Source organism: Arvicanthis niloticus, chromosome 2 (assembly GCF_011762505.2).
Source record: "Arvicanthis niloticus isolate mArvNil1 chromosome 2, mArvNil1.pat.X, whole genome shotgun sequence".
NCBI classification, from domain to species: domain Eukaryota; kingdom Metazoa; phylum Chordata; class Mammalia; order Rodentia; family Muridae; genus Arvicanthis; species Arvicanthis niloticus.
The window spans coordinates 59,054,852-59,082,438 of NC_047659.1; the positions used below are offsets into that span (position 1 = coordinate 59,054,852).

General features: G+C 36.8%; 1 protein-coding gene across 3 annotated transcripts in view; it reads right to left on the reverse strand.

Annotated features, from left to right (window-relative positions):
• Nucleotides 1–13,493: 13,493 nt before the first annotated feature.
• Nucleotides 13,494–27,587, reverse strand: part of Calcrl (calcitonin receptor like receptor) — an 87,006-nt gene continuing 72,912 nt past the window's right edge. For 2 of the 3 annotated variants that reach the window (XM_034496375.2, XM_034496374.2), the window contains 3 exons: nt 22,286–22,504; nt 21,534–21,575; nt 13,494–16,597 (listed from right to left, as the gene is read on the reverse strand). In XM_034496375.2, coding sequence (XP_034352266.1) covers nt 16,373–16,597; nt 21,534–21,575; nt 22,286–22,504 — 486 coding nt within the window. In that variant the 3' untranslated portion in view covers nt 13,494–16,372. The remainder of the gene's footprint in view (nt 16,598–21,533; nt 21,576–22,285; nt 22,505–27,587) is intronic. The other variant, XM_076928964.1, reaches the window with a different exon arrangement.

A 27,587-nucleotide genomic window follows, 5' to 3' on the forward strand; every position in this document is an offset into this window, starting at 1 on the left:
TCTGCAGGCTTGCAGACTTTAACAACTGAACTTTAAACTCGCCTTGCATTCTAAAGCCTGACTGCATTTTTCTACCCCGGAGATCATCATTTTCTGTCAACTTTCCTGATTTTTTTTTCAGCCATCCTTGAATTCAAATTATTTACCACATGACCATGATCACTTTCTCAAAGCCCTCAAGTACTATTATCCCCTATAGTACCTACCTCCAAATGGCCCTAGACAATCTCTCAAGTTAATGGCCTCATCCGCCATATTTTCTCTGAATAAGCAATGTGCAGTGACTTTGTTGGAGAAAGACAAATGTCTAAACAGAACATTTTCGTTTCCCAAATGGTGTTCCACTGTCCCTCTCCGTTCAGTATTTAGTAGATACATCATCTGCAATAAGAAAAAGAGGTGAACAAAAAGATTCTTAAGATCTGACCTTTAATAAAGGTCATCTTGTGTCTGTTTGACCTGTCCTCTTTTTCTACTGCCTTAGTTTAGTTCTGTTCAATCCATCGTGTGAATCATTGTTTCTCCTTGGCCATGAGCCTCTTGCCACACTGATAGTCTCTCCTACTCAGGATCCTGGCAAACTGAACAGCCCATGATGCTTCCTGCATCTTCTGAAAATCTCCATCCTTTTTTTCTGTCCATTAAATTTTGTCTTTCCCATTGATACCATACACCCGGATAGCAACTGATTCTCGAAAAAGTCCTTCAATATAGGCTTGCTCCCAGAAGCTGTTACTTGGAAAGTAGACTTCAGGCAGTCGTCTGTGTTATGCAAACCTGTGATTCCTCCAGGACTACCTATGATTTTTTTTAAGCTTTGTTAAAAAATTTGTATACATCTACCGCTCCAATGAATGAAGACTTTTTCCATTCCTGCTAGATACACTGAGATTTCTTTTATCCAAAACTGAAAATAATCACTTTAAAAAGTGAATCTCAAGGACAGGAAAGTGGAAGAAATGTGTGATAACTAAACGAGGCACTAGTAAGGTTGATTTCCGAGCTTTACAATCCTTTTCTGCACTTTCATGTAAAACAGAAGAACATCAAAAGAACAAACTGATTATGTGTTATCATTTACTGTTTGGTCCCTAGTACCTTTACTATTTGGTCCCAAGGATTCGTGAAAGGGGGAAAGATGACAACCTCCTATCAATAATTTCCAGATGCTTTTTTCCCTTTGCTGAACTAGAATAAATATTGGAATGCCTTAGAGAGCTTGGATGTTAATTTTTAAAGCTTTAATTTATTTTGACACAAGGAAAACTAAAACATTAGCATCAGGCTGAACTGTACTTCAGTCATCCCCTACTTCTGTTGTTGTCCCTTAAGAAATGCATGAACAGCTGGGCAGTGGTGGCGCACGCCTTTAGTCCCAGCACTTGGGAGGCAGATGCAGGTGGATTTCTGAATTCAAGGCTAGCCTGGTCTACAGAGTGAGTTCCAGGACAGCCAGGACTACACAGAGAAACCCTGTCTCGAAAAACAAAAAAACAAACAAACAAAAAAAAGCATGAACAAATAAAAATAACAAGTTTAACAATGAGATGGTGTAGGCATTATCCTTTGAGAAATCAAAGGGGCTTTGTAGTCAAGATTCTTACATTCTACATGTCTATACTTAAATTTGGTCAGACCACTAAATTCTCTAAACCCATTTGATTGTTGATTTTTATATTTATTTGGCAATGTAGCTACACACTGACCTCTAGCAGACGCCTAGTATTCTAGGAATATATTTTGATTAGTCAATTTTCCCTTCACCTAATATTTGTTAGTGTGTTTTCCCATATTTTTCATATTTTAGGGCTTTCTATATTCAGTCAAATATCCTCCTTTTGAGACGTGGTCTTACACAGCATTGGTTGGACTTAAACTTGTGAACCTCCTGCTTCTGCTTCCAGAGTGGATGAGTTATAGATATGCACCAACACACTTGGCTTTTTTTTTCTTTCATAAAATAGGCTCTTAAGTTTAAATGGCATGGCTACATTAAAAGGTACGCACTAATCCATAAGAGTGGAATGATGCTAGAATTCCCAGCAGGATGTGGAATTCGAGAACTTAAGTAGAGAATAACACGTGTAGTGATTCCCTGACTCACTAATTATTTTTACTTTTACCTTCATGGTTTGTTTCTTCCATTTTCCTAGGAAGACTGATAATTTTGAAATTTAATCCATTAACATTCAGAATTATAATTCAGGAGCTAATGCTAATTACAAATCCATAATCACTGGGGGGAAAAGCTGTAATTACGACAAGAGTCTATCACCACATGACTTTCTCCAATCCTTTGGGCTGAAATAGGTATGTCCAAGAGGCAAAGAAAGATTCATCAAATTTGGAGGAGAACTAACTGAATCGTGGGAAAACATCAGATTTTAAATTGAATATAGATGTAAAGACATGTTCACTGTTCATCAGTTTACATTAATATTTCAATAATGGAACTCAAGATCTGTCAATCTTAGCAAGATTTCTACAAAGTGTGTCTGGTAGGAATAAGAGACTAGAATGAATATCTGATGTCATAATGGATCACCCCTTAGTCAGACGTGAGACTTCACATGTATGGTACACTTAGAGAAAGTAACTCATTCACCTTTCGTTGATTCCTTGAATATGATATCCTAACTTTTATATTTCTGTCCTGCATCAATATAAATTATGATACATTGATTTATCCTTGACAATGTTGCTGCTATTTCCAGTGTTATCATCATAAGGAACCAGCCTTTTAAGTCAGGGGCCTTTCTGTAAGTATCTCAGCCTCTTTAGAAAACAAGCAATTTTAGCATGTGTGGGTGTGAATGAAACTTTGCTGCCTTGGCCCTTGTGAGCATGACAGTAATTAAACAGCCTCGGGCCTTGGTGCTAAGAGACGCTAACCCTTTTTGAGCAATGCTGTTGCAGTCACTTCCAAGATGTTGTGCCTGGATCAGGAATATTAGTGGCATCTGAGAACTTTCTAACTTTAAGGTCTCATTCACCTAGACTGACAGAATTAGTCCATCTCCTACAAGCTGTACAGGTGAGTCTGGCGCATGTTTCTGTTAGCAAACAGAACTGAGGTTCTACTGTTTTCTTGTCTTGATCCCTCCTATTTGGCAGTATGGATAAGCCTAGGTGCATTACATTTTTATATGACCAAAATAGGAAATAAATAACATTGAAATACTAAGAACAGATTTGTGATACAATGCCATTTCTGTTCCTCTGTAACCCAGTTAATGTGTGGACCAGCTTAATGACTGCCATTGTTTTGAAATGCTGATGATCAAAAGTTATTCTAGAAGGACATTTGTGATCACTCTGGGATGACAGCCACGTCTGTGGTTTGTACAAATGACAAATTAACCAATACTGGTACAACTGTAGTTTATTAGTTTATGACCATATTCACAATGGGAAGGAGTCCTAAATTTTAGCCAATAAAGGAGAACAATTGTTTGATTTTTCTTTGCATCCAAGTTTATGGAATCTTCTATTTCAATCCACTGGTCTGTAGGGAGTGGGGGAGCCCTCTCAAGAAACATGTAAAAGATGCCTTCTTTCTTGCAATCTGATAAATGTGGTTCACATGGTTCTATGATACAACAGAAAAGACGGGATGTGAATCCCGTGTTTTCTGGAAGATATAGAATTAACTCTCCTCCCCCATGCTTGGAGCACCTACGACAGTTGCAGCCTAGCTGACACAACACTTCCCTGGAAATCACAAGCAGTCCAGTAGAGTTCAAAGTTCTATTCATTTCAGCTTTAAATCTCTTTCTATGTGCTTCGCACATCCTGGCTTGTTGACTTACACATTCGTCAACACCTCAGAACCTCTCAGAAAGGACGCATTTCAGGACATTCCTTTTTGTTGTAACAACCAACCCCCATTTGAGGAAATGCATATTTGAGGATCACAAAAACAAGTCAAGGTCATTGTGCAGTTCCAACCATGACTTCCACTCTGCTCCATTTTCTGGTTCTATGCACTGACCTTGCTGGCTATAGCTCCAGAGAGGCAAGGAGCCAAACAGATCTGGCAGCCATGTGTGATGGCTGAATGGTGGTATCAGATGAATGAACAGGACAGAAAAAAGTTTCTTTCACTCTCAGTTACTGACAGACTCTCCAAACAGGAAATAACAGAGTAGAAAGGGGCGAACTACTTTCAATACAAAAACAAAGAGACAATAGACAGTGAGGAAAAGGAAATGCCTATACTTTGTGACTGTACAGTAATTGTTTGTGGCTTTGTATAGTAATTGTTTGTTTGTTCCTCCCCCACTTTTGTCAATTTATTCTCCCAGAAGCTATTTTAAAACCATGTGAGTTTTTTTTCTTCCAGATCTCTGTTTTTTTCGGGTACTTTCTTCAAAATTCTGGATAAGGCAGTAAGAAGTGCTTTGTGGAGCTTTATTATGTTTCTTCTATTTTATCTCTTTTCTGTAGCAATTAGAACCTGAAATGGGCATTAACTAATAATTAACTAACTTAATAATTTGGTAACAGTGTAACATGAACTAAAACTTTCAAAAGCTCAATATGAGTTACCTCTTAGGAGTTGCATTCCTCTACAGATTCAAATATAGTTTTGCTAGATAAGAGAACTAAAACAGCTATTTATTGAATACGTACTATGTCTAAAGCTCTCATCAAATAGAACAGGCAGTATAAGCCAAGAAAGAAGGTAACACAAGGTGCGGATCTAGGAAAGCTGAATGAGCATTTGAATGACCCAGTAGTCAGGGTACCAGAAACTGACTATGATCAGGTGAACAGAAACCACACTGTGCTAGAGAGACCCCATGGCACCTTTTAAGAGTTTTCAAAATCAATTCTAGCAGGAATCAATTCATCTGTTTATGTTACATAGGATGCTGAGAGCTTTCCATCTGGTTCTGCTGTAGGAGGCAAACAGGTGAACAGATGGACAGTTCTAGAAAGATGGAAGTCAACATGATCTGTCTGCTGTGTAACAAACCCAACTGCACTTTGATAGGAGGAGGAAGAGGAGTTCAATTTATGTCTGCTTTTGTAAGTCGCATGTGATAACCCACCTCTGGACAGTAGGATGAAGGCAGAGAGGGGAAGGTCTGAAACAGGAGAGTGCAGGATTCTTGCACTTTGGGTAAGGCAAATCTTCTGGGTGAGTTTTTTAAAAAGACATATAAACTTTGGTATTTAATTTAAAGCTTAAGAATAAAACATGTACTTATTGTTTTAAAGTAAAAAAAGAATCTGAAATGATCGTTGAATAAGCAATGTAACTAGACTTTAGGGTACGACTGTGGAAAAGGCTCATGATTTCTGCAGGGAATCTTGTAACTTTATTTAACAAGTCACAAAGAATTAGATACTTTAAAGACTTCAACCGGTTTCAAAAGATTCATAGGTATACTATTTGAATATACTATTTGAATATACTATTTGAAGCATGAAAAATAGTGAGATAGTAGCAAGCTTGATATTATCAGTAAGAATTTTGACATTTGACCTGTTGAAAACAACATGTGTGAAGTTTGATATATGATATATATTAAAGTCATGGAAAACTATGGCTTAAATAAAAGATTGTTTAACTATTTAATATTCTTTTCAACTTGGGAAAAGAAAAGATTAGTAGAAGTTATAGGAGTGCTTATGCTTTATAAAAACCAAGGTCCAGTTATCTTACATGTACTAAGGCTGTTCCTTAGGATTGATATCTCAGGCAAGAGTAAATATAAGCCTAGTTATTTTATTATTATTATTATTATTATTATTATTATTATTATTATTATTATTTAATCTTTTTTACAGTCCAGTCACTATCCACTTTCCAAAACAGCCTCTGACTGTTCCTCATCCTATTCCTCTCCCCCCACTGTTTCCCCTATTCCTTCCCTGTCTCCAAGATGTCCCCAACCCCAATTCCCACCCCACCAGACCTCCCTACTCCCTGAGGCCTCAAATCTCTGCAGGGTTAGGTGAATCTTCTCTCACTGAGGACAGACAGGCAGTCCTTTGCTGTGTATGTATCAGAGGCCGCACATCAGCTGGTGTATGCTGCCTGGTTAGAGGCTCAGTGTCTGAGAGATCTGGGGCAGGAAGGAGGGTGGGGGTGGGGTGGTCCGGGTTAGTTGAGACTATAAGCCTAGCTATTTAAAAGATGTAAAGTATATAAATAACTCTACAAGGCAATTCAATAAGTTCCTATTTTCTCATCTTCAAATAATTTTAACATCTTAGAAAATTAGTTTCAAATTTAGAATTTTAAGAAAAAAAGAACAAAGGCCACTGGGTTGGAGTATTTGGAATCCCAGTGGTCTAGGATAGGCTTGCAGTTCACGCTTAAGCTCTAGGGAGACGTGTTTCCTTGATTCTGATCACTTTTCATCACAGGAAGAAACACCAAGTCAAAGCAATGCCAGAGTTGAGAACAGTAATGCAGAAACAAAAGGCAGACCCTCTCACCATTTTCTCTTCCCAGGGATGCTAGAACTCCAAATGCTGACCGGGAATTGATGCCAGGGCTGAAAAGAAAGCACATCTGAATCCTTAAACAAGCTAAAGTATTACGGTTATGAATTTGAGGAATACGTGTTAATTACAAAACACAAACTGCAATCTACAAAACTGCCCTGGGCATATAGACGTGGATCATCAAGCACTGTATTTTGTAATTAAAAATAAAATAAGAACAACAATAGTAGTAATGGTAACAGCAAAATGCATAATGGAAAAAAACAAAAGTGAAGGAAAGCAAAGGAAAGGGGACTCTCTGGGTCTTTGGGCTACCATGAATCCTTTGTTCGCTGGGTATATTTTCCTTCTGTAGCCTGGACGTCCAACCAGAAGCATGCAGCTCTTGGAGCTCTGCAGACGGAGGCTCAGGGCCACGCATGAACAAGTGGTGTGCACGTGCCACATGGGACAGAATGAGACAAAAGTAACTATGCCTCGCTGTTGGTTCTGTTTTCATCCTCTGCTTCTCCAAGCCATAAGCTGAGGTAAATGTTTACAAGACTTTTGGACACTAGCACGTTAATTTTGTTCCAAGGGAGGGGTTGTTTCTGGGTCAACTGAGGGATTTTGAAATGGTCTCCAGTTGGAACACAAGCCATTTCATTTTGTAATTAAGAGAGATGAAACCGGATTTAATTCAACAACTTTTCAAATAACTGCATCTGCTTCTATGAACCGTGTTGTACATTCACTTGTGGAGTTTGAGTTGTAGTTTTCATAAATTCAAAACAAAGCAGTATTGTGCAAAGACGGTCGTGCTCACAAGGAGCCCCTATTCGCTGCCGTGGGAGTGCACTGCCGTGGCACAGAACTGTGAAAATCAGTATAGAGTATTCTCAAAACTTTAAATATAGAATATCCATGTGACCCAGCCATACCATTCTTGATAAACAGCCAAACGGCCCTATACCTTATCAGAAGCACTTATGTATCTATGTTTCTGATGACATTATTTATAATAGCAAGGAAATAGCCTAGTTGCCCTTTAATAGGTAAGTGGAAAAAGAAAGTGAGGGGTATACACACAACTCAATTTTATCCTGCTATAAGGAAACATGAAATAATGAAGTCAGATTGACAGACCTGGAAATGACTGAATGGAGGCTGATAGATCTGGAAAGTAGAACATTGAGTTGGTAACCAAAACTCAGAGAGCAAAAATCACATATTCTTTACGCACAAATCTTAGCTTATGGTGTCTACATCTATGTGTATAAATAGGGGTGAGTGTGGATAAAGACTAAGAAACTAATACGGTATGGAGAGGAAAAAATGAAGTGTCCAGGAAGGGGACAAGAACACACTTGCCACATGAAAGCGCAAAGGAGGCTATGGAAGATGGGAGGGCACAGCGGGTGGATGGGGGGGTACAGAAGGTGGACAGGAGGGCACAGAAAGTGGACAGGAGGGCACAGCGGGTGGATAGGAGGGCACTGGTGGGCAAGAGGGCACATGGGGTGGACAGAAGGGCATAGAAAGTGGACAAGAGGGCACAAAGAGTGGACAGGAAGGCACAGAGGGTGGACAAGAGGGCACAGAGAGTAGATGGGAGGGCACAGAGTGGACGGGATGGCGCAGTGGGTGGATAAGAGGGCACAGAAGGTGAACAGGAGGGCACAGAGGGTGGATGGGAGGGCACAGCAGGTGGGTGGGCAGGAATGTGCATAAGACTATGGGAGAGGAGAATCAACAAAAACAAATTTTTATTTGAAAATTAAGCCCACCACTGTGTATGATACTTAAATTTTTAATTAAAAATAGTTGAAAGACATTAGACTGTCAAATACCCATGTAAACAGTAATTATGTCTGGAGAAAATGTCTCATACTGTAGTATTCCCTGTGTGTTTTAGGAACAATAAGTATATGCTTAGAATACCTGGTAGACTTAAATTTATTCTATTATGTAATAACGCAATTTCAACTACAACAGTGTTAACTTCAATTTATGTGTGTATTAGCATTTGTTATTAGGCATCACACTAAGCGTTTTGTTTGGTTTGATTGTTGTTTTTGTTTTACAAATGTTTAACTTTAGAGGTAGTAGTTTCAAAATGCATTGAGCATTATGTTGACCTGCCTAGTTTAATAGCCATATTAAACCTTTATGGCTAAATAGCTCAAAATACTACAAAGATATTTTTGTTTTTGCATTTTTCCTAAATGTTGTAAGCATGCTTCCGGTCTAGGGGCAAGCACTGAACAGATCCCAGACGGCAGCTCTGCCCCCAATCACATAGAACCCAGAGAAAACAGGGCTCCCAGGAGCTGTAACCCATGCAGGATCTTAGGTAAGTGGACAGTAACGCCCGCCCCAAACAGGGAATAACTGGGACCCACAAGGACACAGGAAGTCACTCCTGGCTCGGAGCACTGGTTCCTTCTGGTCTGGGTCCAAGCACTAAGCAGATCTTGGGCAGCAGCTCTGCCCCCATTCTCTAAGAACCCAGAGGAAGCAGGGCTCCCAGGTGCTCTAACAAGGACAGTATCTTGTCTGCGCCTGAGCACTGAGCAGATTTTGGGCCCCAGCTCTTACCCAGTAGTTATACCCACCCCACACAGTTCTGATGTAACTAAGATAATAGAAAAGACAAGCTCCAGTCAGAGACAGGGCAGGTAGCACTAAGGAGATCCAGATGGCAAAAGACAAGCGCAAGATCATAAGCATCAGCAACCCCGGGTACTTGACATCATTAGAACCTAGTTCTCACACACTAGAAAGTCCTCAATTCCCTGTAGTACTAGGAAAGCAAGATTTAGACTTAAAATACCTTCGAATGATGATGATAGAGGACTTTAAGAAGGACATAATAACACTCTCAAAGAATTTGAGTAGAACACAGGTAAACAGGTAGAAGCCCTTAATAAAGTGGAAACACAAAACTCCCTTAAAGAATTACAAGAGAACACAACCAAACAGGTGAAGGAATTGAAGAAAACCATCCAAGACATAAAAAATGGAAGTAGAAACAATCAGAAAATCACAAAGGGAGACTACCCTGGAGATAGAAAACCTAGGAAAGAATCAGGAGTCATAGACACAAGCATCACCAACAGAATACAAGAGATAGAAGAGAGAATCTGGGGTGCAGAAGATACCATAGAAAATATTGACACAATTGTCAAAGAAAACGAAAATGCAAAAAGTTCTTAACACAAAATATCCAGGAAATCCAGGATACAATGAGAAGACCAAATCTAAGGATAATAGGTATAGATGAGAGTGAAGATTCCCAACTTAAAGGGCCAATAAATATCTTCAACAAAATTATAGAAGAAAACTTCCCTAATATAAAGAACGAGATAAACATACAAGAAGCCTATACAACGCCAAATAGACTAGACCAGAAAAGAAATACCTCCCATTACATAATAATCAAAACACCAAGTGCACAAAACAAAGAAAGAATATTAAATGCAGCAAGGGAAAAAGGCCAAGTAACATATAAAGGCAGACCTATCAGAATTACACCAGTCTTCTCACCAGATACTATAAAAGCTACAAGATACTGGACAAATGTCATAAATCTAAGAGAACACAAATGCCAGCCCAGGCTACTATACCCAGCAAAACTCTCAATTACCATAGATGGAGAAACCAAGATATTCCACGACAAAACCAAATTTACACAATATCTTTCCACAAACCCAGCATTACAAAGGATAATAGCAGGAAAGCTCCAATACAAGGAGGAAAATTATACCCTAGAATGAGCAAGAAAGTAATCCCCTTCCAACAAATTCAAAAGAAGATAGCCACACAAAGATAATTTCACCTCTAAAAACAAAAATAACAGGAAGCAACAATCATTGTTCCTTAATATCTCTTAACATCAATGGACTCAATTCCTAATTAAAAGACATAGACTAATGGACTGGATACATAAACAGGACCCAGCATTTTACTGCGTACTGGAAACCACCTGAGTGACAAAGACAGACTCTAAGAGTAAAAGGCTGGAAAACAATTTTTCAAGCAAATGGTCCTAAGAAACAAGCCGGAGTAGCCATTCTAAAATCTCCAGCCCGAGAACACAAAAGGAGGGACTCGTGGCTCCACCTATATAGGTAGTTGAGGGTGGCCTTGCCAGGCATCAGTGGAAGTGGAGGGTCTTGGTACCTGAAAGTTTGGATTCCCTAGTGTTGGGGAATTGCAAGAGCAGGGAGGCGGGAATGAGAAGGTGGTGGGAGCACACCCTCATAGTAATTGGAGGAGGGGAGATGGGGTAAGGGGTTAGGCATCAGTGGAAGTAGAGGGCCTAGGTGCCCGAAAGTTTGCATTCCCTGATGTTGGGAAATTTGAGAGCAGGAAGGCGAAAATGGGAGGATGGTGGGAGCACACCCTCACAGAAACTCCCAGAATTATATAGATTAGACATGACAGAGGCAGGCCTCCAGAAGACTAAATTCCAGAATTCAAACAAACAATTATCTTGATACTAAAATTTGTTTTGAGAATTGTATATTGCAGATATCTTCTCATCAAGCAAGCTGAGCAGACCTGCTCGAGCCTCTGATGTCCTGGAATTCCAGCTGGATGCAGTGAAGACACAGTATCAGAGGCTTGTCAATTTACTCTTCCCCCAACCCCTCTTCTAATATCTCAACACCCATAATCAGCTTGAAGAAGTTAATGAAGAGTCGGTGCCCCTATTCCCTGGGCGTGGGTACTGAGGTGGTTAATATTGGGCTGTCTTTCGAGGGAAAAATAGTGGCTTTGTTGGAACAGAGAGGATTAGCTAGGATTTATTGCATAGCCATAACCTACTGGTAGAAATACGCATAATTGTTATTAAGATGAAGTTATAACTTCTTAAATGGTACAAAATTTACTTTGATTTCAAATTTAAGGTTTTAATTGGTATGAGCTTTTTATTGATATAAAAGTGAGATGAATATTGTTACTCTCATAGGCACTGTGCCTATATAACACATTTAGGAATACAAGGCTTACACCCAGTCCTTCTTTAACTTTTTTAACTGATTTGAGATGGTTAGACTGTGAGGTAAGGGCCTATAGCAAATTCAGGGCTTTGAGTTTATTGTTAAGGTGTTTTCTATATTTTATTTAGAAATAGCTGAGAAGAGTTAACAGACAACAGTCCAGATTACTTTACATGGACAGTTGGTTTTCAAAATATCAGAAATCCACAGAATTGACATTACAAACATTTCTGTATTAATGTTCATTTTGATTAGAGACCTGTCTGCTCCTGACAGCTTCCTGTCTTGGATTCTAAGAAGAAATTGAGCATCTCTGGAGTTATTCCAGTTGTGGGGAGACAGCCACTAGGCAAGAATTGCCTCTTTCCATTTACAGACAAATTACTGTCCAGAAAATGACACACCTGCAGAATAGTCGACTGATTATATCTGCCAAGGCAGAGTAATCAGCCCTTAATAATTCTGCATCACTAGGTCTGTCAGATGATCCTGGGCCAGAAGGCTGAAGATCAGATGCTCCAACGTTCTGTAGTATAGGGACTGTCCAGGTGTTCAGCAGTCTCTATAAATTGACTAAGTTTTAGTGCTTTGTGCTTCCCATAATTTCAGTTAACTCAGTCATTCTGGATTTCTGATGGGGTTGAAAACTTATAGTCTCATAGCCAATCCTGGCTATTTACTTTGAGAGAGAAAAGATCTGAGTAGATGGTTTTCAGCTGACATTAATTCTAAAGCCAAGAAAAAAAGCCAGGTTCAGAACTAAGTCTTTTAGTTAGGAGAGATGACAGAGATTCTACCTAGTCAACAAAATGATGGACTGGGTATTAGGTCTATCTTGCACCTTACTGACATAAATTGGTATAGTTATGCTCTAACTGTATTTTGAGAGAAAAGTTTTATTTTAACAGGAAGGGTGATATGTAGGAGGAGCTAAGGTGGGAGGAGTACAGAGAGGAAGAGGAAGAGTAATGAGAGGAGAAGAAGGAGAGGAGGAGCTAGATGATGAGAGAGAAAAAAGGGGGGGGGACAGACATGGAGGCGGATGTTCACATGTCTCCGCCAGTCAAAGATAGTTGATATATCTAGGTTGGGTATTGGGTTACACTTCTGATTGATATTGAGCATTACCAAACTTATAAAGCCTTTGGTTAACATTTTAAAAAATTGTATAAAGGCCAAAAGGAGAAGGGGGCATGGGATAGGGGTTTTCTAGGGAGGGGAAATGGGGAAAGGGGATGGTATCTGAAATGTAAATAAAATATCCAATAAAAAATAAATTTAAAAAAATGTTGTAAGCATTTTCTCTTATGTAAGAATTTTGCTATTTTTAACTCTATATTAAATATTAGCATGTTATTTTAATGTCATCCTATCTCTTCTGAGTGTATAGTCTAATTGTATTTATATTTAGTCTTTTGCTTAATTATTATCATAAATCATATTTGATTGCTTTTGGTTGGTTGGATAGGGGTTTCTCTGTGTAACAACCCTGGCTATCCTGGAACTCTCTCTGTAGACCAGGCTGGCCTCGAACTCACAGAGATCCACTTGCCTATGCCTCCTGAGTGCTGGGATTACAGGTATGTGCCATCACGCTGGGCTTTTAATTACCACTCTTAAACACAATATTTTGTATGTTCACTCAGTGTTTTTATATTCTAAAGCATATGTGGTATTTTAAATTCTCTTCTGAACAATTATGACTTATTACTGGTTCCATCGTTCATTAAATAAAATCTTTGACACATTTAAATTTTTATTTGTCTGAGGTTTTGGCCATGTTTTTCTTTTCAAAAATCTTTATGTATTTTTATTCCTTCTACTTCTGGTATTTAACACAAAGCTACTCCTTGGAATATACTGCAGAAAAGAGGAAAATTCCCTAAAAATGTCCCTGTTTGAGAGGATCTTTCCTTTTCTTGTGGTATAAGACTTTGTTTATGTTAGCATTTTAGCACAGAAAACAAAGTCATATCTTGTTAAGTTAATTTATTAAATTCACTTACTAGTTTATTGAAGTCTTTAAAAAGAGAAATAAAGACATCATCATTTGTTTTGCAAAGTATTTCTTTAATTGCTACAAGAATTTTGTGAGAAATTCAATTGTTCTGTACTCCAGGGAAGGTAAGTGAAAATGAATGTTAACTTACAACTTTAATACTTTCATAAAACCTAAATAGAGATTTTAAGTCGATACAACATGAATTCTTTTAAATGACTAGAACATCTTGAATGTGTTTTACCGATGTTTCTATGAGCAAGTTAAAACACAAAGGAAATTAAAATAGATTCACATTAAAATATCTAAACAGTAAGTATAACACTGTGACTACTACTAAACTCTACATAGTTTGTCATATTTGAACAAACACTTAACTCCAGGATGGATGATTTAGCAACAAAAAAAAAATACAAAGTCATTTCTACAAATGTCAGCTATGACTCTAACAAATAATTATAGAAAAATGATAGATGCAACTTTTAAAAGCTAAAATTCCCCCAAGTTAGTTTTTAGGCACCAGAGAAGTTTTCTTTCAAAAAATTTAGGTTTTTTTCCTACAAGAAATATAGAAATATTTTAATTGGCACGTCAGCTTTAAGGAAATCTAACTTCAAAAATATTATTACAAAACTAATACTGACTAATCTCAGACTGCTATGGCTGAGGATGACACCACAGTAGATATTGGCAGTGAAGAAATTTCAGCTATGCTTGATATAATAAAAGAATAGTAAAATTTAAAATTATAATACCTTTTAAAGATTTTCTCTGGTAATTCAGCATTCTGTACTTTCATTTAATGTTAATACTTGACAGTTTATTTGGAAGAATGCAGAATTACATGAACACTGTCAGTTAAGATATGAATCTATACCTTGAAATAATAAATAGCTAAAGTTTAAATGTATTAAAAGGAAAGTTTGTACAGTTTAGGCAGTTGAAAGTTCAGAACGGCCTGAGGTTTGTTGTTTTTTTTTTTAATGATGGTTTGCACAAAATCCACAAAGTTGAAAGTAACTTAGTAACACCTTTGCCTATATAGATAAATTACAAATATGTTTTCTAGAACATCTAATACGTCAATGCTTGATAATTTGAATTATTTTCCTTGACAGTTTCAAACAATACTATCTATTGTAGCTTAAGACACAATGAGTGAGGACTGAGTCATTCCTTTCATCCACTGTAAGCTGATGGGCACACTTCAAAAACCATGGATTTGTGTGACTGTCCCCAAACTGACTTTTACTAACTGAAGTCAATCTTGCTCTTCAGAAAGTCCAGACAAAGCAATATTAGAAAAATTAAATCCATTTAAACTGTCACTTTAACTCACAAGCAAACCTTTCTTCTGTCTTATCCTCAATGTATGCTAAATTTGAGTCTTCCCATAGCTTGTATTACCACCCACAGTAGTCTACTGAAATACTGAAACAGTGTATATTATATAGAGAAAATTCCTCTGTGGTTCATAAAAAATTAGCCTGGGTCTTTTTCAAAAGCACATATCTTCATTTAGTAAAAGTCAGTAAAGCTATATTTTGGTGAATTAAAGTCCATAAATGTAGCAGACTAGCATTTCTTACAGTAGCTGTTCATAATTTCTGAATTTAAATGAGTCATCATCAAATTGAAAGAAGCAATAAGTCAGCACACCAAAGATAACGTGCTTATAAAATTATGGCTTTGAATTTTAAAATAAATATTTCATATCCTATCATTGATATTTCTGGGGTTTGTTTTCAGTTCTCAAACTTCTGATGCTTGTATCTGTTTGTCCTTAATATATTTACGAACTATAGAATTCGCAACTCTATTTTACTATAAAATAAATCAGCCCAGACACAGTATCAGATACTAAGTTGCATATAATGTTGCATTGTCTATCTGCTTTAAAATGGTTACCCAGGTTGTGTTTTGAATGGAAACAATAAAATAAAATGACAGAGTACTTACAGTTTCATTTGTACAACAACCTCCTCTCTCTCTCTCTCTCTCTCTCTCTCTCTCTCTCTCTCTCTCTCTCTCTCTCTCTCTCTCTCTCTCTCAGATTCCCAAGATAAAAAGAAATTCTTCATTGATTCCCTTCATGTAAAATGGTTGATCACTTATCTACACAGTAGAAATACAAAGGCTAAAGTTTCTATTTACAGGTTCAGGAAAACTGATTTCCTCCTACTCCTAAAGTAAGATTGAGAAAGAGAGAGAGAGAGACAGAGAGAGAGAGAGAGAGAGAAGCAGTTGGCAAAATGTTTGTAGCTTCTACCAGTATGTCTCCCTAGTGATTCAGAATGGATATGCCACAGAATACAACAATATGTAGCAGCAACTGAGAAGCCCATGGGAATTCTGCTCAGTTGCTTAAAGAAAGGAACATGAGATGACAGAGATAATGAACTTTGTCTAGTCTACAGGAGAAGTTATAAAGAGGGTTAAAGTGTTTCTGGACAAACTATTCACTACCACCAAATTACAAAAGGACGAGGAGTTTTATAACAAAAACCAAACTTTCCTTTCATGTCTGTAAGACTGAGCGAGGTATCCTCAGAGAAGAGCAGAGATCTGGTCAGTGTGGGCATGAGTGTGCACAGGCATCCATCTGTGAGAGCATGCAGTGTTGTGCATGTTCCAGACCATGTCAACTCCCAAGAGTTGACTGTGCTTCTTTTCTTTCCATTTCCACATTCAGTGATGTCAGGTTGGTAAGTTGACATCAGCTATGGTAGGAGTATTTACTGCCCAACAACATAAATTGAGGCTTTTCTCGCCCATAGAGAGAGGGTTGTTAAACATTTATCCATACACTTCCCATTTCACTTGAGGGCTTTCTTCATGGTATTCAAGAAATCCATTTGCTGGCTATCCAATCTTCTGGCTATAAAATCATAGGTTCAAGTGACACAAAACAGGTATGATTTCTGTATTTTCACATCACTAGATCATACATTTTTTCTGGTTTTAAGGCAACATTTTCAATGTCCTGGATGCTTTTTCCATTTAAGTGTTCAGTGGGGCAGTCATGGCTATACCCTTGCACGTCACTGATCGTTGACACTGTGTAGGATGCACTTCGGAGAGCATCAGAGTGGGAAAAGCCATTTCCAAATTGGATTTTATACTGGTTCCAATTTCTTCTTAGAATTGCTTGAACCTATAGATCAACAATAAACAGAAACAGCAAGAACAGCCCATTAGTTGAGATGAAAATATTCTATTTGAGGCATCAAACTCAAAATGTTTGGCAGAAAAGCTTTTATTCTTTAAAGTAAGAAGAAAACCAAAATGGTCCTGATCTATAATTTTAGTTACTCATGAAACTGAGGCAGGAATACTGCAAGGTCAACACCTGTCTGCATGCTAGTATTGAGGAAGCTCAGACCTGCCTAAATATCTTACTAGTATCTTGTATCAAAACAAAAAGTAAAGGAGAGAGAGACAGAGAGAAAGAGAGACAGAGAGAGAGAGAGAGAGAGAGAGAGAGAGAGAGAGAGAGAGAGAGAGAGAGAATGAATTAGCTCCTGGTAGATTGTTCACTTAGTACTTGTGATGCCTTAAATTCTATTTCCTATACTGTTCTCATGAGAGTTGGGCATATCCTATCTTTGAATCTTTCTGTTAAATCTTTCTCTGATTTAACACTTTGTCTATCCCTCAATTAGATGTTACTTTAAAACATGGCTGCTTTCTTCTATAAACTAATCTTACCTGTATTGTTTGGGATTAAAGGCATTTACAAAGGCTTGTCTGCATTCCAGCCAGATCACAGAGACCTAGAAGGTTTTTGGATGTGGTTCCTTGCCAAAGCAGTCATTTTGCTGGATTAAAATTCCTCTGACCTGTAGCTTTCTTTCTTAAAACAAATGTGAAGTTTAATGCCTTCTTCCTGACTAAAATTACAGATTTGACTAGTTGTGTCAAATACAATGATTTTTTATTTTGATTGAGTTAGGACACTAGAAAGATGTCCTTCATGCTGAGTCTTTAAACACAAATAAAAATAGTCACCTCAGTCTTAGATGCCAACATCTTTATACTAATAGTCTGATACCTGAATGCAACCTGAGTAGAGGGTGGCCAGTTTTAGGTCATAAAACATTTGCCCCATTCCTGTGGTGTAATATATTCTTGCCTAAATGTTTGTTGTTTAGATAGATTTTCCCAAACTGTCATCTGATACTTTGGCCAGTTCTTATGCCCGTTCCCAAAAGGAATCTAAGAATTTAAAAAAAAAATCCAAGCAATTCATATACTCTTAACATCCTCAGATATTAAGAATATATAATTAACTTTTTGTTCAAAATATTCATGTAACGTCCATATTAAATATTTTATAAGATCTGTCTTGTTTCTTTTCTTGTGCCTTCTCCAAACATTCTACAAACAATAATGATTTATTATTAAGGAGACCACAGTTTGGGGGGTACTTTTAAGTATCTTACATGCTAAAACTTAAGATAAAAACAAAGTTTTCCTGTCTTATTTCATGTTTTAGTATTAAAGGAAAAGGAATGAAATGGTCAAAAATAGAGCCATCCATTTTTTAAATGTAATTCAAAATTAATTAATAAAATGTCTATTTAATTTTTCAGTAATTCAAACACTATATAAGCAAAATGCTAGAAACTCAGTTACATAATATGTTATTAAGAAGTTCAGCAGCTTTTGGACCATTTCTTTGTATTTGGTAGCAAAAGCTAATATATATTCATAATAGTACTGTAGAAATAAAGGAATTATAGGATAATATATGTATTTATCTTGCACAAAATTACTATTTGATTCTCTCATGGTTTTATTAATTTTAAACCAACAAAGAAGGTATTTAAAATAAAGTAATATACTAATATTTACGTATGTAATGTGTTCAAACATGTAAGCAAATGATAACTGCATTAGCTCTGTGGGGTCCCAGCAGGCCAGTGGTTTTACATGGTATGTTTAAGTAAATATTCAGAGATCTTAACAAAAAAAAAAATACTTTTGAACAATTATGTAACTCTTTTGGGTGAGAATTATTTTATTCTCATTTATTATAAATGCTAGACTAGTTAGAAACTGGAACTACATAGCTTCAAGTTGAATGGGAGTAGGATTATCTTCCCATAAAATATTCTAGACTAATGTTAAGAGATGTCAACAAGATACCCATCTTTAGGCCCTTGGATTGATAGACAGTTCTAAAAGAAAAGCTAGCCAAATCCCAGGAAATCAAAATAAGTATGAACTGTTAGATGTTTGTTCTTGAAGAATCTGTGATTATGATCACAAACTTCTTTCTTCTTAGTGAATAAATCATCAGAGAAATAATGAAAAGACAATGTCCTGAAGTGTGGGCTATTATTTACCAAAGTTAAAAAAATGAACCTAATTAAAGACAAGATCATGCTTGTTTTATGACAAGATCATGATTATTTAACAGAGTGTTAAATTAGACATTTAAATAGGAAAAATGAAAAATATGGGTATTATTAAAGATATGAATATGGTTTCATTGGGTTATGTAAGAGCTTTATGCAGGCAGCTAAATCAAATGCTTAGCATGGTATATGCTCATTAGCATGTGATAAGGATAAATAATAACACTCCTTAATCTAAATCAACTTTTAAGAGTATGATATAACTATAAACTAAATACAAAGAAAAATATTTAGTTTTCTTTACAGAATATGAGTTAAGGCTTCTCAACATTTTTTTTTTGTTTAGTTGATAAAAAAATATGTACAGTGCATTGTTGATGCATATGTCCTTCTGATGACCATAGCCCCTTCTTTGGGTTACCATTGCATATTTTTATTTGAGTGGAATGGGGCTGAGAGGAAAGTGGCCTGACCACTTGTGAACCTACAGTTAACTAGCAAGAAATGCTAAGAGGAAGATAGATGTTTGCTAAAATTCAGCAGAGGGTCAAATGCAAGCGCAGTTATTAGGCAAAAGCAAGTCACTTGACCTAATATGAAGGACAAGAAGGAAACTAAAACCAAGCAAAGCATTTTAACAAAAACATGACATAGTTGGAACCACACAAATTGAATCTGGCAGCTTTTCTTTGTGTTACAAGAGTGGGAAAAACCAAGAGGCAAAGAGACAGAAAAGGAGAGATTACAGCATTTCTTAAGATTTGGGCTGAGGCATGCTCAAATCGACAGTCTCCCGAGCAGAAGGAAAAGGGAGAGATATTAAAGATGTTGGGATGAACTGAGGATTTGGCAACAACAGAGTTCAAAGGTTTTCTTGTTATTAAATTTTTACAATGCCAAAAATTTTCTCAATTTAAGGCATGGCAGAAGAACAAGGTACTGTGTCTCTTTTGTTTACACAGATAAAGGACAACAGAAGTGTAAGGCATTAACTTCAATACTCCCTGGATACTGTTTCTGAAGGAAAGTGCCAATTTAAAATTTAGCTTGCAGTGTGATTAATGTTCCCATTTCTACATGGTTTTTTCATTAAAACAATGAGCTATTTGATCAACACAGCGATGAAGTGATACTATACTCAGGATGTGGTGAGGTTGGGGCATTGTATGAAAACTTTGAATTTACCTTTTCAACAAAAGTATAAATAACTTGCTTTTATTTCCCTTTTATAAGGCAAATACACTTTCCTTGGTTCCAAGTCTTTCCTAAAATACAAATGTTAGGAAGAAAGAAGCATCCCCAGGATTTTAAAAGTCCTACTATGTTCATTCCCCACCCCCTCCTACCCTAATTCACCTACTGCAACACCTAGTTTACTAGTGACTATGACTTAAATATTTAAAAAAACACACTAATCTGTTTCTATAGATACGAAGACATCTTCCATATTTCATGCATGCTTTTTGACATGTGTTCATATCGCTCATCAATATCTAATTGTTATAGCCAACATTAGCAACATAAAGGATTGCCTAAGTCAGCGCATCTGTATGCATATGTAATAAAGGTTGTATGAGTTTCCTTGTCAACACAAATGATTTATCTGTACCCTCTTATTTCATTCTCTGTCTAAAAGTGTCATCAACTCGAGGAAAATAGTCACTCTCATGTATAATGTAGAATCATGGAGACACCATTAAGTTACAACTCAATAGTTTCATTTGACAGTACAGTCTTCTATCCCACTGTTATACAGTGCTATAGATAAATGTAATGTAATAGCTATAGGTTTGATTACATATACTTTAATTTTTACTCTAAACAATTTGTTTGCTTATTGTTTAGAAAGAGAAAAAAAGTAGAATTTACTTAGACCAAGAAAAAGTAATTTGTAGTTTCTTATGAGACATGTAATTTCCAGTGATTTATTTTATAGGAAATATTCACATAAATTGTGCCAGCTGGCCCATGTGTTCCCTATCTGAGGTTTCCTGATGAGTTTCTCAGTTACACAGGGTCCATGTCTCACTGAGTTGCTGTCTAGATTTCTATGCTGTGCTCAATTGTGCTAGCACCCTTTAGATGAAAACTGGCCAAGTAGATCAGGAACAAATAAAAAGCAAAGTCAATGACACTCAGACAACTGAGTAGTAACAGTATCCATATGACTAGGCGTATCCACCCAGTTAGACTACTGAAGCCTCTCGAGTAGAAAGTCCTTAGGCAGAAACCTAGAAATCTCCAATAACGCATTCCCATGCTGATTGTGAGAGTTCTAGCCTAACTTTCCTAACTTACTGTTTTACTTTAGTTTGTTTTAATCTTTTTGTATCTATAATAAAGCCTTTCAAAAGAGCATATAGTTGAGCCTATTGAAAAAGAGAACAGAGATAATGAACAGATTCTGTTTCTTGTGACAGGACATGTTCTAGGAAGATAAAGATTGCCCAGCCATGTTCCCAGAGCAACATCCAGACTTTGTACATTCTAATGGTAGGTCAAGGGGCTAACTGAATAGATGCTATTCATTGGAATATTTTGAAGTAAGACTGATTTTTCCCTACCATGCAACTCTGTTACCCACATTTTTGAGATGATATTTGTGCCTAAAAAAGTAATTTTATTTAATTTTTCTGTGATAAAATTGGTTGTTTTGGGGGGAAGCTTATAACTTCACTTTGCTTCAAAAGGAAATTGTATAAAAAAAAATAGTAAAATCAATAGACATACCTCTCCATTAAAGAAGCAGAAAATTGTAGACACCAGAAGACCCTGTTTTAAAAAAAATAAAATTATCTGAGTCTACTTTTTATTATATCCCTTATTATTTAAAACAATTCTTTAATTTAAAATATTTTGATCATATTCTTTCCCTCTCCCAAGTTCTTCCAGATCCTCTCTCCCTCCTTACCCTTTCAACTTTAAGTCCTTTCTCAAAAAAAAAACAAAAACAAACAAAAAACCAAAACATCATCAACCCCTCAAAACAAGGAGACAAAATAAAACCATGCCCCCCCAAAAGAAAACAAAAACCACAAAATTGTAACCAAATAAAACCACACCTACACCTACACATACATGCACATGTGCACACACACTGTCGAGTCCATTATATATTGGTCATCTACTTCTGAACATGATGCTGGTCCTGGAGTAATTGATATATTGTCACGCCATTGAAGAAAACTCATTTTCCCTCTCTCAGCAGGTATCAGTTGACAGTTCAGTTACTAACCTTTACCCTGGTGACTAGGTTTTCTTTTTATTTATTCATTCATTCATTTAAAATATAATAAGATAAAACAAAAACAATCACATCGAAGTTGGACAAGATGAACCAACAGAAGGAAAAGAGCCCAAGTGAAGGCACGAGAATCAGAAAAGCTTCATGTTTTTATAATCCACTGTTATACAAGTAGTCAAGAGTAAAACCAAACCTACTTGTAAACTCAATACAAAACTTGAAGGCAGTCACGCCTTACCTGATAGTGCATCAGAATGTGCATGACATAGTCATACACCTCCTCAGCAACCTTTCCTTCAGGACGCCATGGAAAAAGCACAAATTCAATGCCAAGCAGTGGTACCAGGATGAGAGTAGCCCTTACGGCTTTCATGTAGAGATTGGATTCCGCTTGGTGTGTAACTTTCAACTTGGTGATGAGAACACGTACAATATTTAATAGGAAAAAGAGATTTACCTAAAAAGAAAATAAAAGACTGTCTGAAAATCTGTTTTTGTTTAATATTAAGAAGGCTATGAGAGCCAGGCAGTGGTAGGACAAGCCTTTAATCCCAGCACTCGGGAGGCAGAGGCAGGTGGATCTGTATGAAGTTGAGGCCAGTCTGATCTATTGAGTGAGTTCCAAGACAGTCAAGGCTACACAGAAAAACCCTGTTTCAAAAACATACATAGATGGATGGATAGAGAGATAGAGAGATAGAGAGATAGAGAGATAGAGAGATAGAGAGATAGATAGATAGACAAATTTTTTAAAAAAGAAAGAAGTCTATGAGAACTCCAGTTTTATAAAACTTAAACTATTTCATATATAAGAACTAAAGGCACATTTTTTAAATATTAATTTGTGTATATTTATAAAATAATGCATAAATTTTATACATAATTATATATAGATATATAAATATATCTATATATAATATCTCAATATACATAAAATACACAAATTTTAGTGAAATTAATTTTTATAAAAATAAAATTATGTTAAAATTATTGTGGAACATATTCAGTTAGGAAATATTTGAGTCATTTTAAGCTCATTTTGTACATAATATTTTAAGATTTGTCTATTGTTCCAATTCAAGGTCATAAACACTTTTACCAAAGTGTGCATGCGTGTGCGTGCGTGCACGTGTGTGTGTGTGTGTGTGTGTGTGTGTGTGTGTGTGTGTGTGTGTGTAACAATGAAAGCCAGAGGAAGATGTCAGACACAGAGAGCTGGAATTATAGGCAGTCATGAGCTGCCTAACACACAGGCTGGGAACTGAACTCTGGTCCTCTGGAAGAGTAGCAAGTCTTCTTAACTGCTGAGTCATTTCTCCAGCCTCAACAAATGTTAACTTTTAAAGAATCACCTCTTCATGAGTGAAATATACAATGCACTCTCCAAGGGTATATTGTGCCAAAATAGTTATTTTTACATATTTGTTCTGTTTTTCTTTTTGTAATAATCTTAATAGACTCTTTCTATATGAACATTTCTCATAGCAAGTACCTGAAATAGTACTGTAATTTCTCTTTATGCTTGTGGATAAAGAGCTTACACGACTGGGCCAGCTGATATTCAAACTAGACTAGACCAAAGAATCTTTGGCTTCCCATACAACTTCTATAAATAACTCTCTGTAACTACAATTTACTATTTATTGTGCCATAGCAACTTTCCCCAAGAGATAGCATTGTCTTTGAAGGGTTTCACAGAACTCTGAAAATGGAATTTGACTCAGCAATTAAGAATGTGTCTTATGAATACATTAATTTCCATTTGTCTACACCCTGCCATCCTTTTCATCCACTTTCTCTTTCTTCAAACTCTATTTCCTCTTCTTTTATACTGACTATTTTAGGTTTTTTCTTCACCTGTTCCTGTGATAATATACTCTGACAAAGTAATGTAAGAGTTTATTTTAGCACATAGCCCAACGGATAGTCTATGTAAAGACGGCATCTACCAAGGTAGCAGGAATCTGAAGCAGTTGGCCTCATTCTATATTCAGTCAGGAATCAGCAGCATGGAATGCATACTAGTGCTGACCTTACTCAGGAGAACCTGGCTATGAAATGGTCTTGTCCATGATTAAACTGTATCTTCCCACATCAATCAAGGTAATTGAGAAAAATCACCTATAAGCATGCCCAGAGGCCTTTTGTGTGACTCTAGATCCTGACAAGATGACAGCTAACACTAACCACTATATTGACCTAAATACAAACTAAATTTTGCCCATTTCCTATGAACAATTCATTTTTTCCAGAAATGTCACATTGGGCAAACTGTTGATTTGTTTCCTTTTTCTGGGATCTTTGACTTCTATAACATCTGTTCTTTGTTGATGTTTAAACAACAAACATCTTAATAAATTCAAATAATGGAAGTCCATCTCCCATCAAGGGAAAAAATGAATAAATAACATATGTCATGAAAATAATTAAGCACAAAATCAGTCCACTGCTAAAAGAATTCCATGTAACACAGGCTTTAAACATAATATAGCTAACCAGACTCCTGATGAGAACACATTCGTGAGAACACACTGACAGACAGACATTGGAGTGCAATGCACACAGACATAGAGAAAGCCATCTGACAGGTGGAACATGAACAGTGACACAAGCCAGCATGCTGGTTCTATTTCTAACCCTCTAAAGAGAGTTCCTTCTAACATATAGATGGAGTTTCTTAAAAAAAAAAAAAAATTACTACCACTTCCTGGAAAAGTTGGATGGCTTTTTGTTCACTTATGAATGACCTTTTATCCATTTATAAGTTATAGATATGAATTATATTACAAAGTATTTAAACATCCTAATACACAAAAACACTAATTAATAAATGGTAGAAATGTGGCAGCTTAGATCTATCTTCCATGAAAGAACAGTTAAATACAGAGCTATTCGTTAAAGCCATTATTCTGGCTTAAAACATGAAGCTAGAACTGAAGAGGAAGCTAATGTTTATGTAAGCTTCTCTATATATATAGCTGGGGCAGGGTGAACTGGAATCTATGCACTATGCAGTTTCCCACATCAGTATTATTTTAAGCAGAATTAGAAGAATACTTTAAATTTTGGATGAACCCCATCTGAATATCCTCTGACTTAAAACAGACCTGATTAACAGATTTCTGTTTTCTTTTTAACTTATGTGTTTGGCAATTTTGTAACATGACTACTCATTCACATCATTCCCCAACTCTCCTCTTCCCCCCTGAAACTTCTTTCAGGTAAACCCCCATCCTCACACCCTCTCAAATCTATGGCCTCTTTTTATTTAATTATTACTGTTATATGTATGCATATATTTAGGCACACATATAAATATCTAAATACACCAACTTAGTTGGTTTAGTGTTGCTCATGTGTGTATAGATATATACCGGATTGAGTACTTGGTTAGTCAATAATGGTTGGTGTTTATCCCTGGGAAAGATGAAGAGTCACAGATAATGAATGCCTGCTGAGAAACCTCTTGTTGCTATGATAGCCATGATGTTCAATAGCTGGTAGATATCACAAGATATATTCATATTACCAAAGTGCCCAGGATCATAGAAGAAAGAAGAACAAACCAGTACAGAGACTACAAGGACACTATTGGAAGACGTTCACACAAGGATGGCCAGTAATTTCTTACTTAAGTCCTCAAGTGACCTAAACATCTCCTAGGTCTCAAATTAAATGCATCATCTCTCAGCCATATCTGAAAGTACTGTATTTTCACCAATGCCTACTAGGAGGATGGGGTGTGAAGGAGGAAGTGGGGAAGAGTGGATTTTGCCAGCTGCAAAATACCACTCTTAGGATTTCTCATGCTCTGTGGAAAAAAACACTAATTTGTATTAATTTCTTGCTCATTGAAGTTACATAATGAAAGCACTAAACGTGACGTTTGTTGTCTTCTAACTGAAAAGGACAAGACATAAGATTGGCCAGGCACCTTAGGGGCAAGGACCCCAGTATGCACAATTTCATTCTCATCCTTGACCAAAGCAGGGAATATTCTTAGATTCCTGGTTAAGAATACCAGAAAGGAGCTCTAGTTTCTTAATTCTTTCTAAAAGACCATCCCTGACTCCAGACTATACATAATGCTGTGACCCAAAATCCAAATAAATTACAAATAAATTAGTCCAGACACCAGTTTCTTCTGATGAACAGCTTTGGAATTGCATGTTTAGATTTTCATTGTGAAAATGGACTGTGTGTATTCCTCAATTTCAACATATTTCCTAAATGATTTTAGGGTCTCTTAATTTAGGAATATTGTATTCTTGGAGGCCACTGAGGCTGGGGACTAGGGCTCTCTTAAGGCTTATTAAGGAGAACTATTTCTTCCAGGACAGAAGAACTCTCTCTCTCTCTCTCTCTCTCTCTCTCTCTCTCTCTCTCTCTCTCTCTCTCTCTCTCTCTCTCTCTTTCTCTCTCTCTCTCTCTCAAAATGAAGACATGACATACATTAAGAGCTAGTCTAGCTGGATATGTCAGTCACCTGGGTACATACCACCCCTTGAGAACACTGATTCATCTTAAGCCATGCTAATAAATAAATAAATAAATAAATAATCTACTTATTCTTTCCAAAAACCCCTCGTGCACACGCTTGCAGAGCTTCTTTATGTAAGATGAGGAGAAAACCTGCATTTCCGAGTTACTCAGAGGAGTGTAAATTTTCCTGTTTGTGCTTTCTACTTCTTTCCCTCAAAGCTTAGCACACTTTCATGATGCCCTAGGTTTTCTCATGCTTTCTCTGAAGCTCGCACCCTTCTTCTTCCACATGGCTGTTTACAAATGGCATGGCACATCCTTCCTTCAGCCTCCTCTCTTCCCTCCAGCTGGGAAGATTTACAGCTTATCTGCCCTATTGTTTTTCTCTTAAACTGTAATAACATTGTCCTTTATTTTGTTTTGTTTTTGTTTTGTTAGTGTCTTTTCCTATATTTGAGTTAGGAGACTAAGAACCCAAAAGAGGAATTACAAACTTTCTAATAACACAACCACATTCAAAGATGCCCAGTTGCTACACTCATATAAAATGGTGATTGTTGTAATTACAGAATACATAAGAGATACTTTTTCAAAACAAAGTTGTTTCTTCACTGGCCCGTTACTCTTGCATAGGTGCGTTGCAGTTTCTTACTAGAGCAATCCTGTGTTCTGCTCCTTGTGCAGAAGGCAGCACCCATGGTGTCAGGAGTCAGACTCTGACACTCTGACATTTACTGTATTTGGCTAGGAAGAGGAACTAAGAAATCAGAGACAGGAAGAGAGAAAAGTCTGAGCATTTGTTTCTGCTTCTTCTTCCCCTCTGCCTGGCTGTGACTTGAGCACCAACTGTTTTCCACTAGCGAAAGCCAGGGGAGCTTCTGCTGCATTGCTCTTAGCAGTTGTCTAACTCTGTTCTAACCGTTTTGACCTCACTTTAAGTTCAGCTACAAAAGCAGCTTCTCACCCTTGGTCTCCGATGCTTTGCCACCTCTTGCAAATTAGCAATTTACCTTTCCTGTGCAAATGTAACACCTTTACTGAACCTGATTCAATGAAGC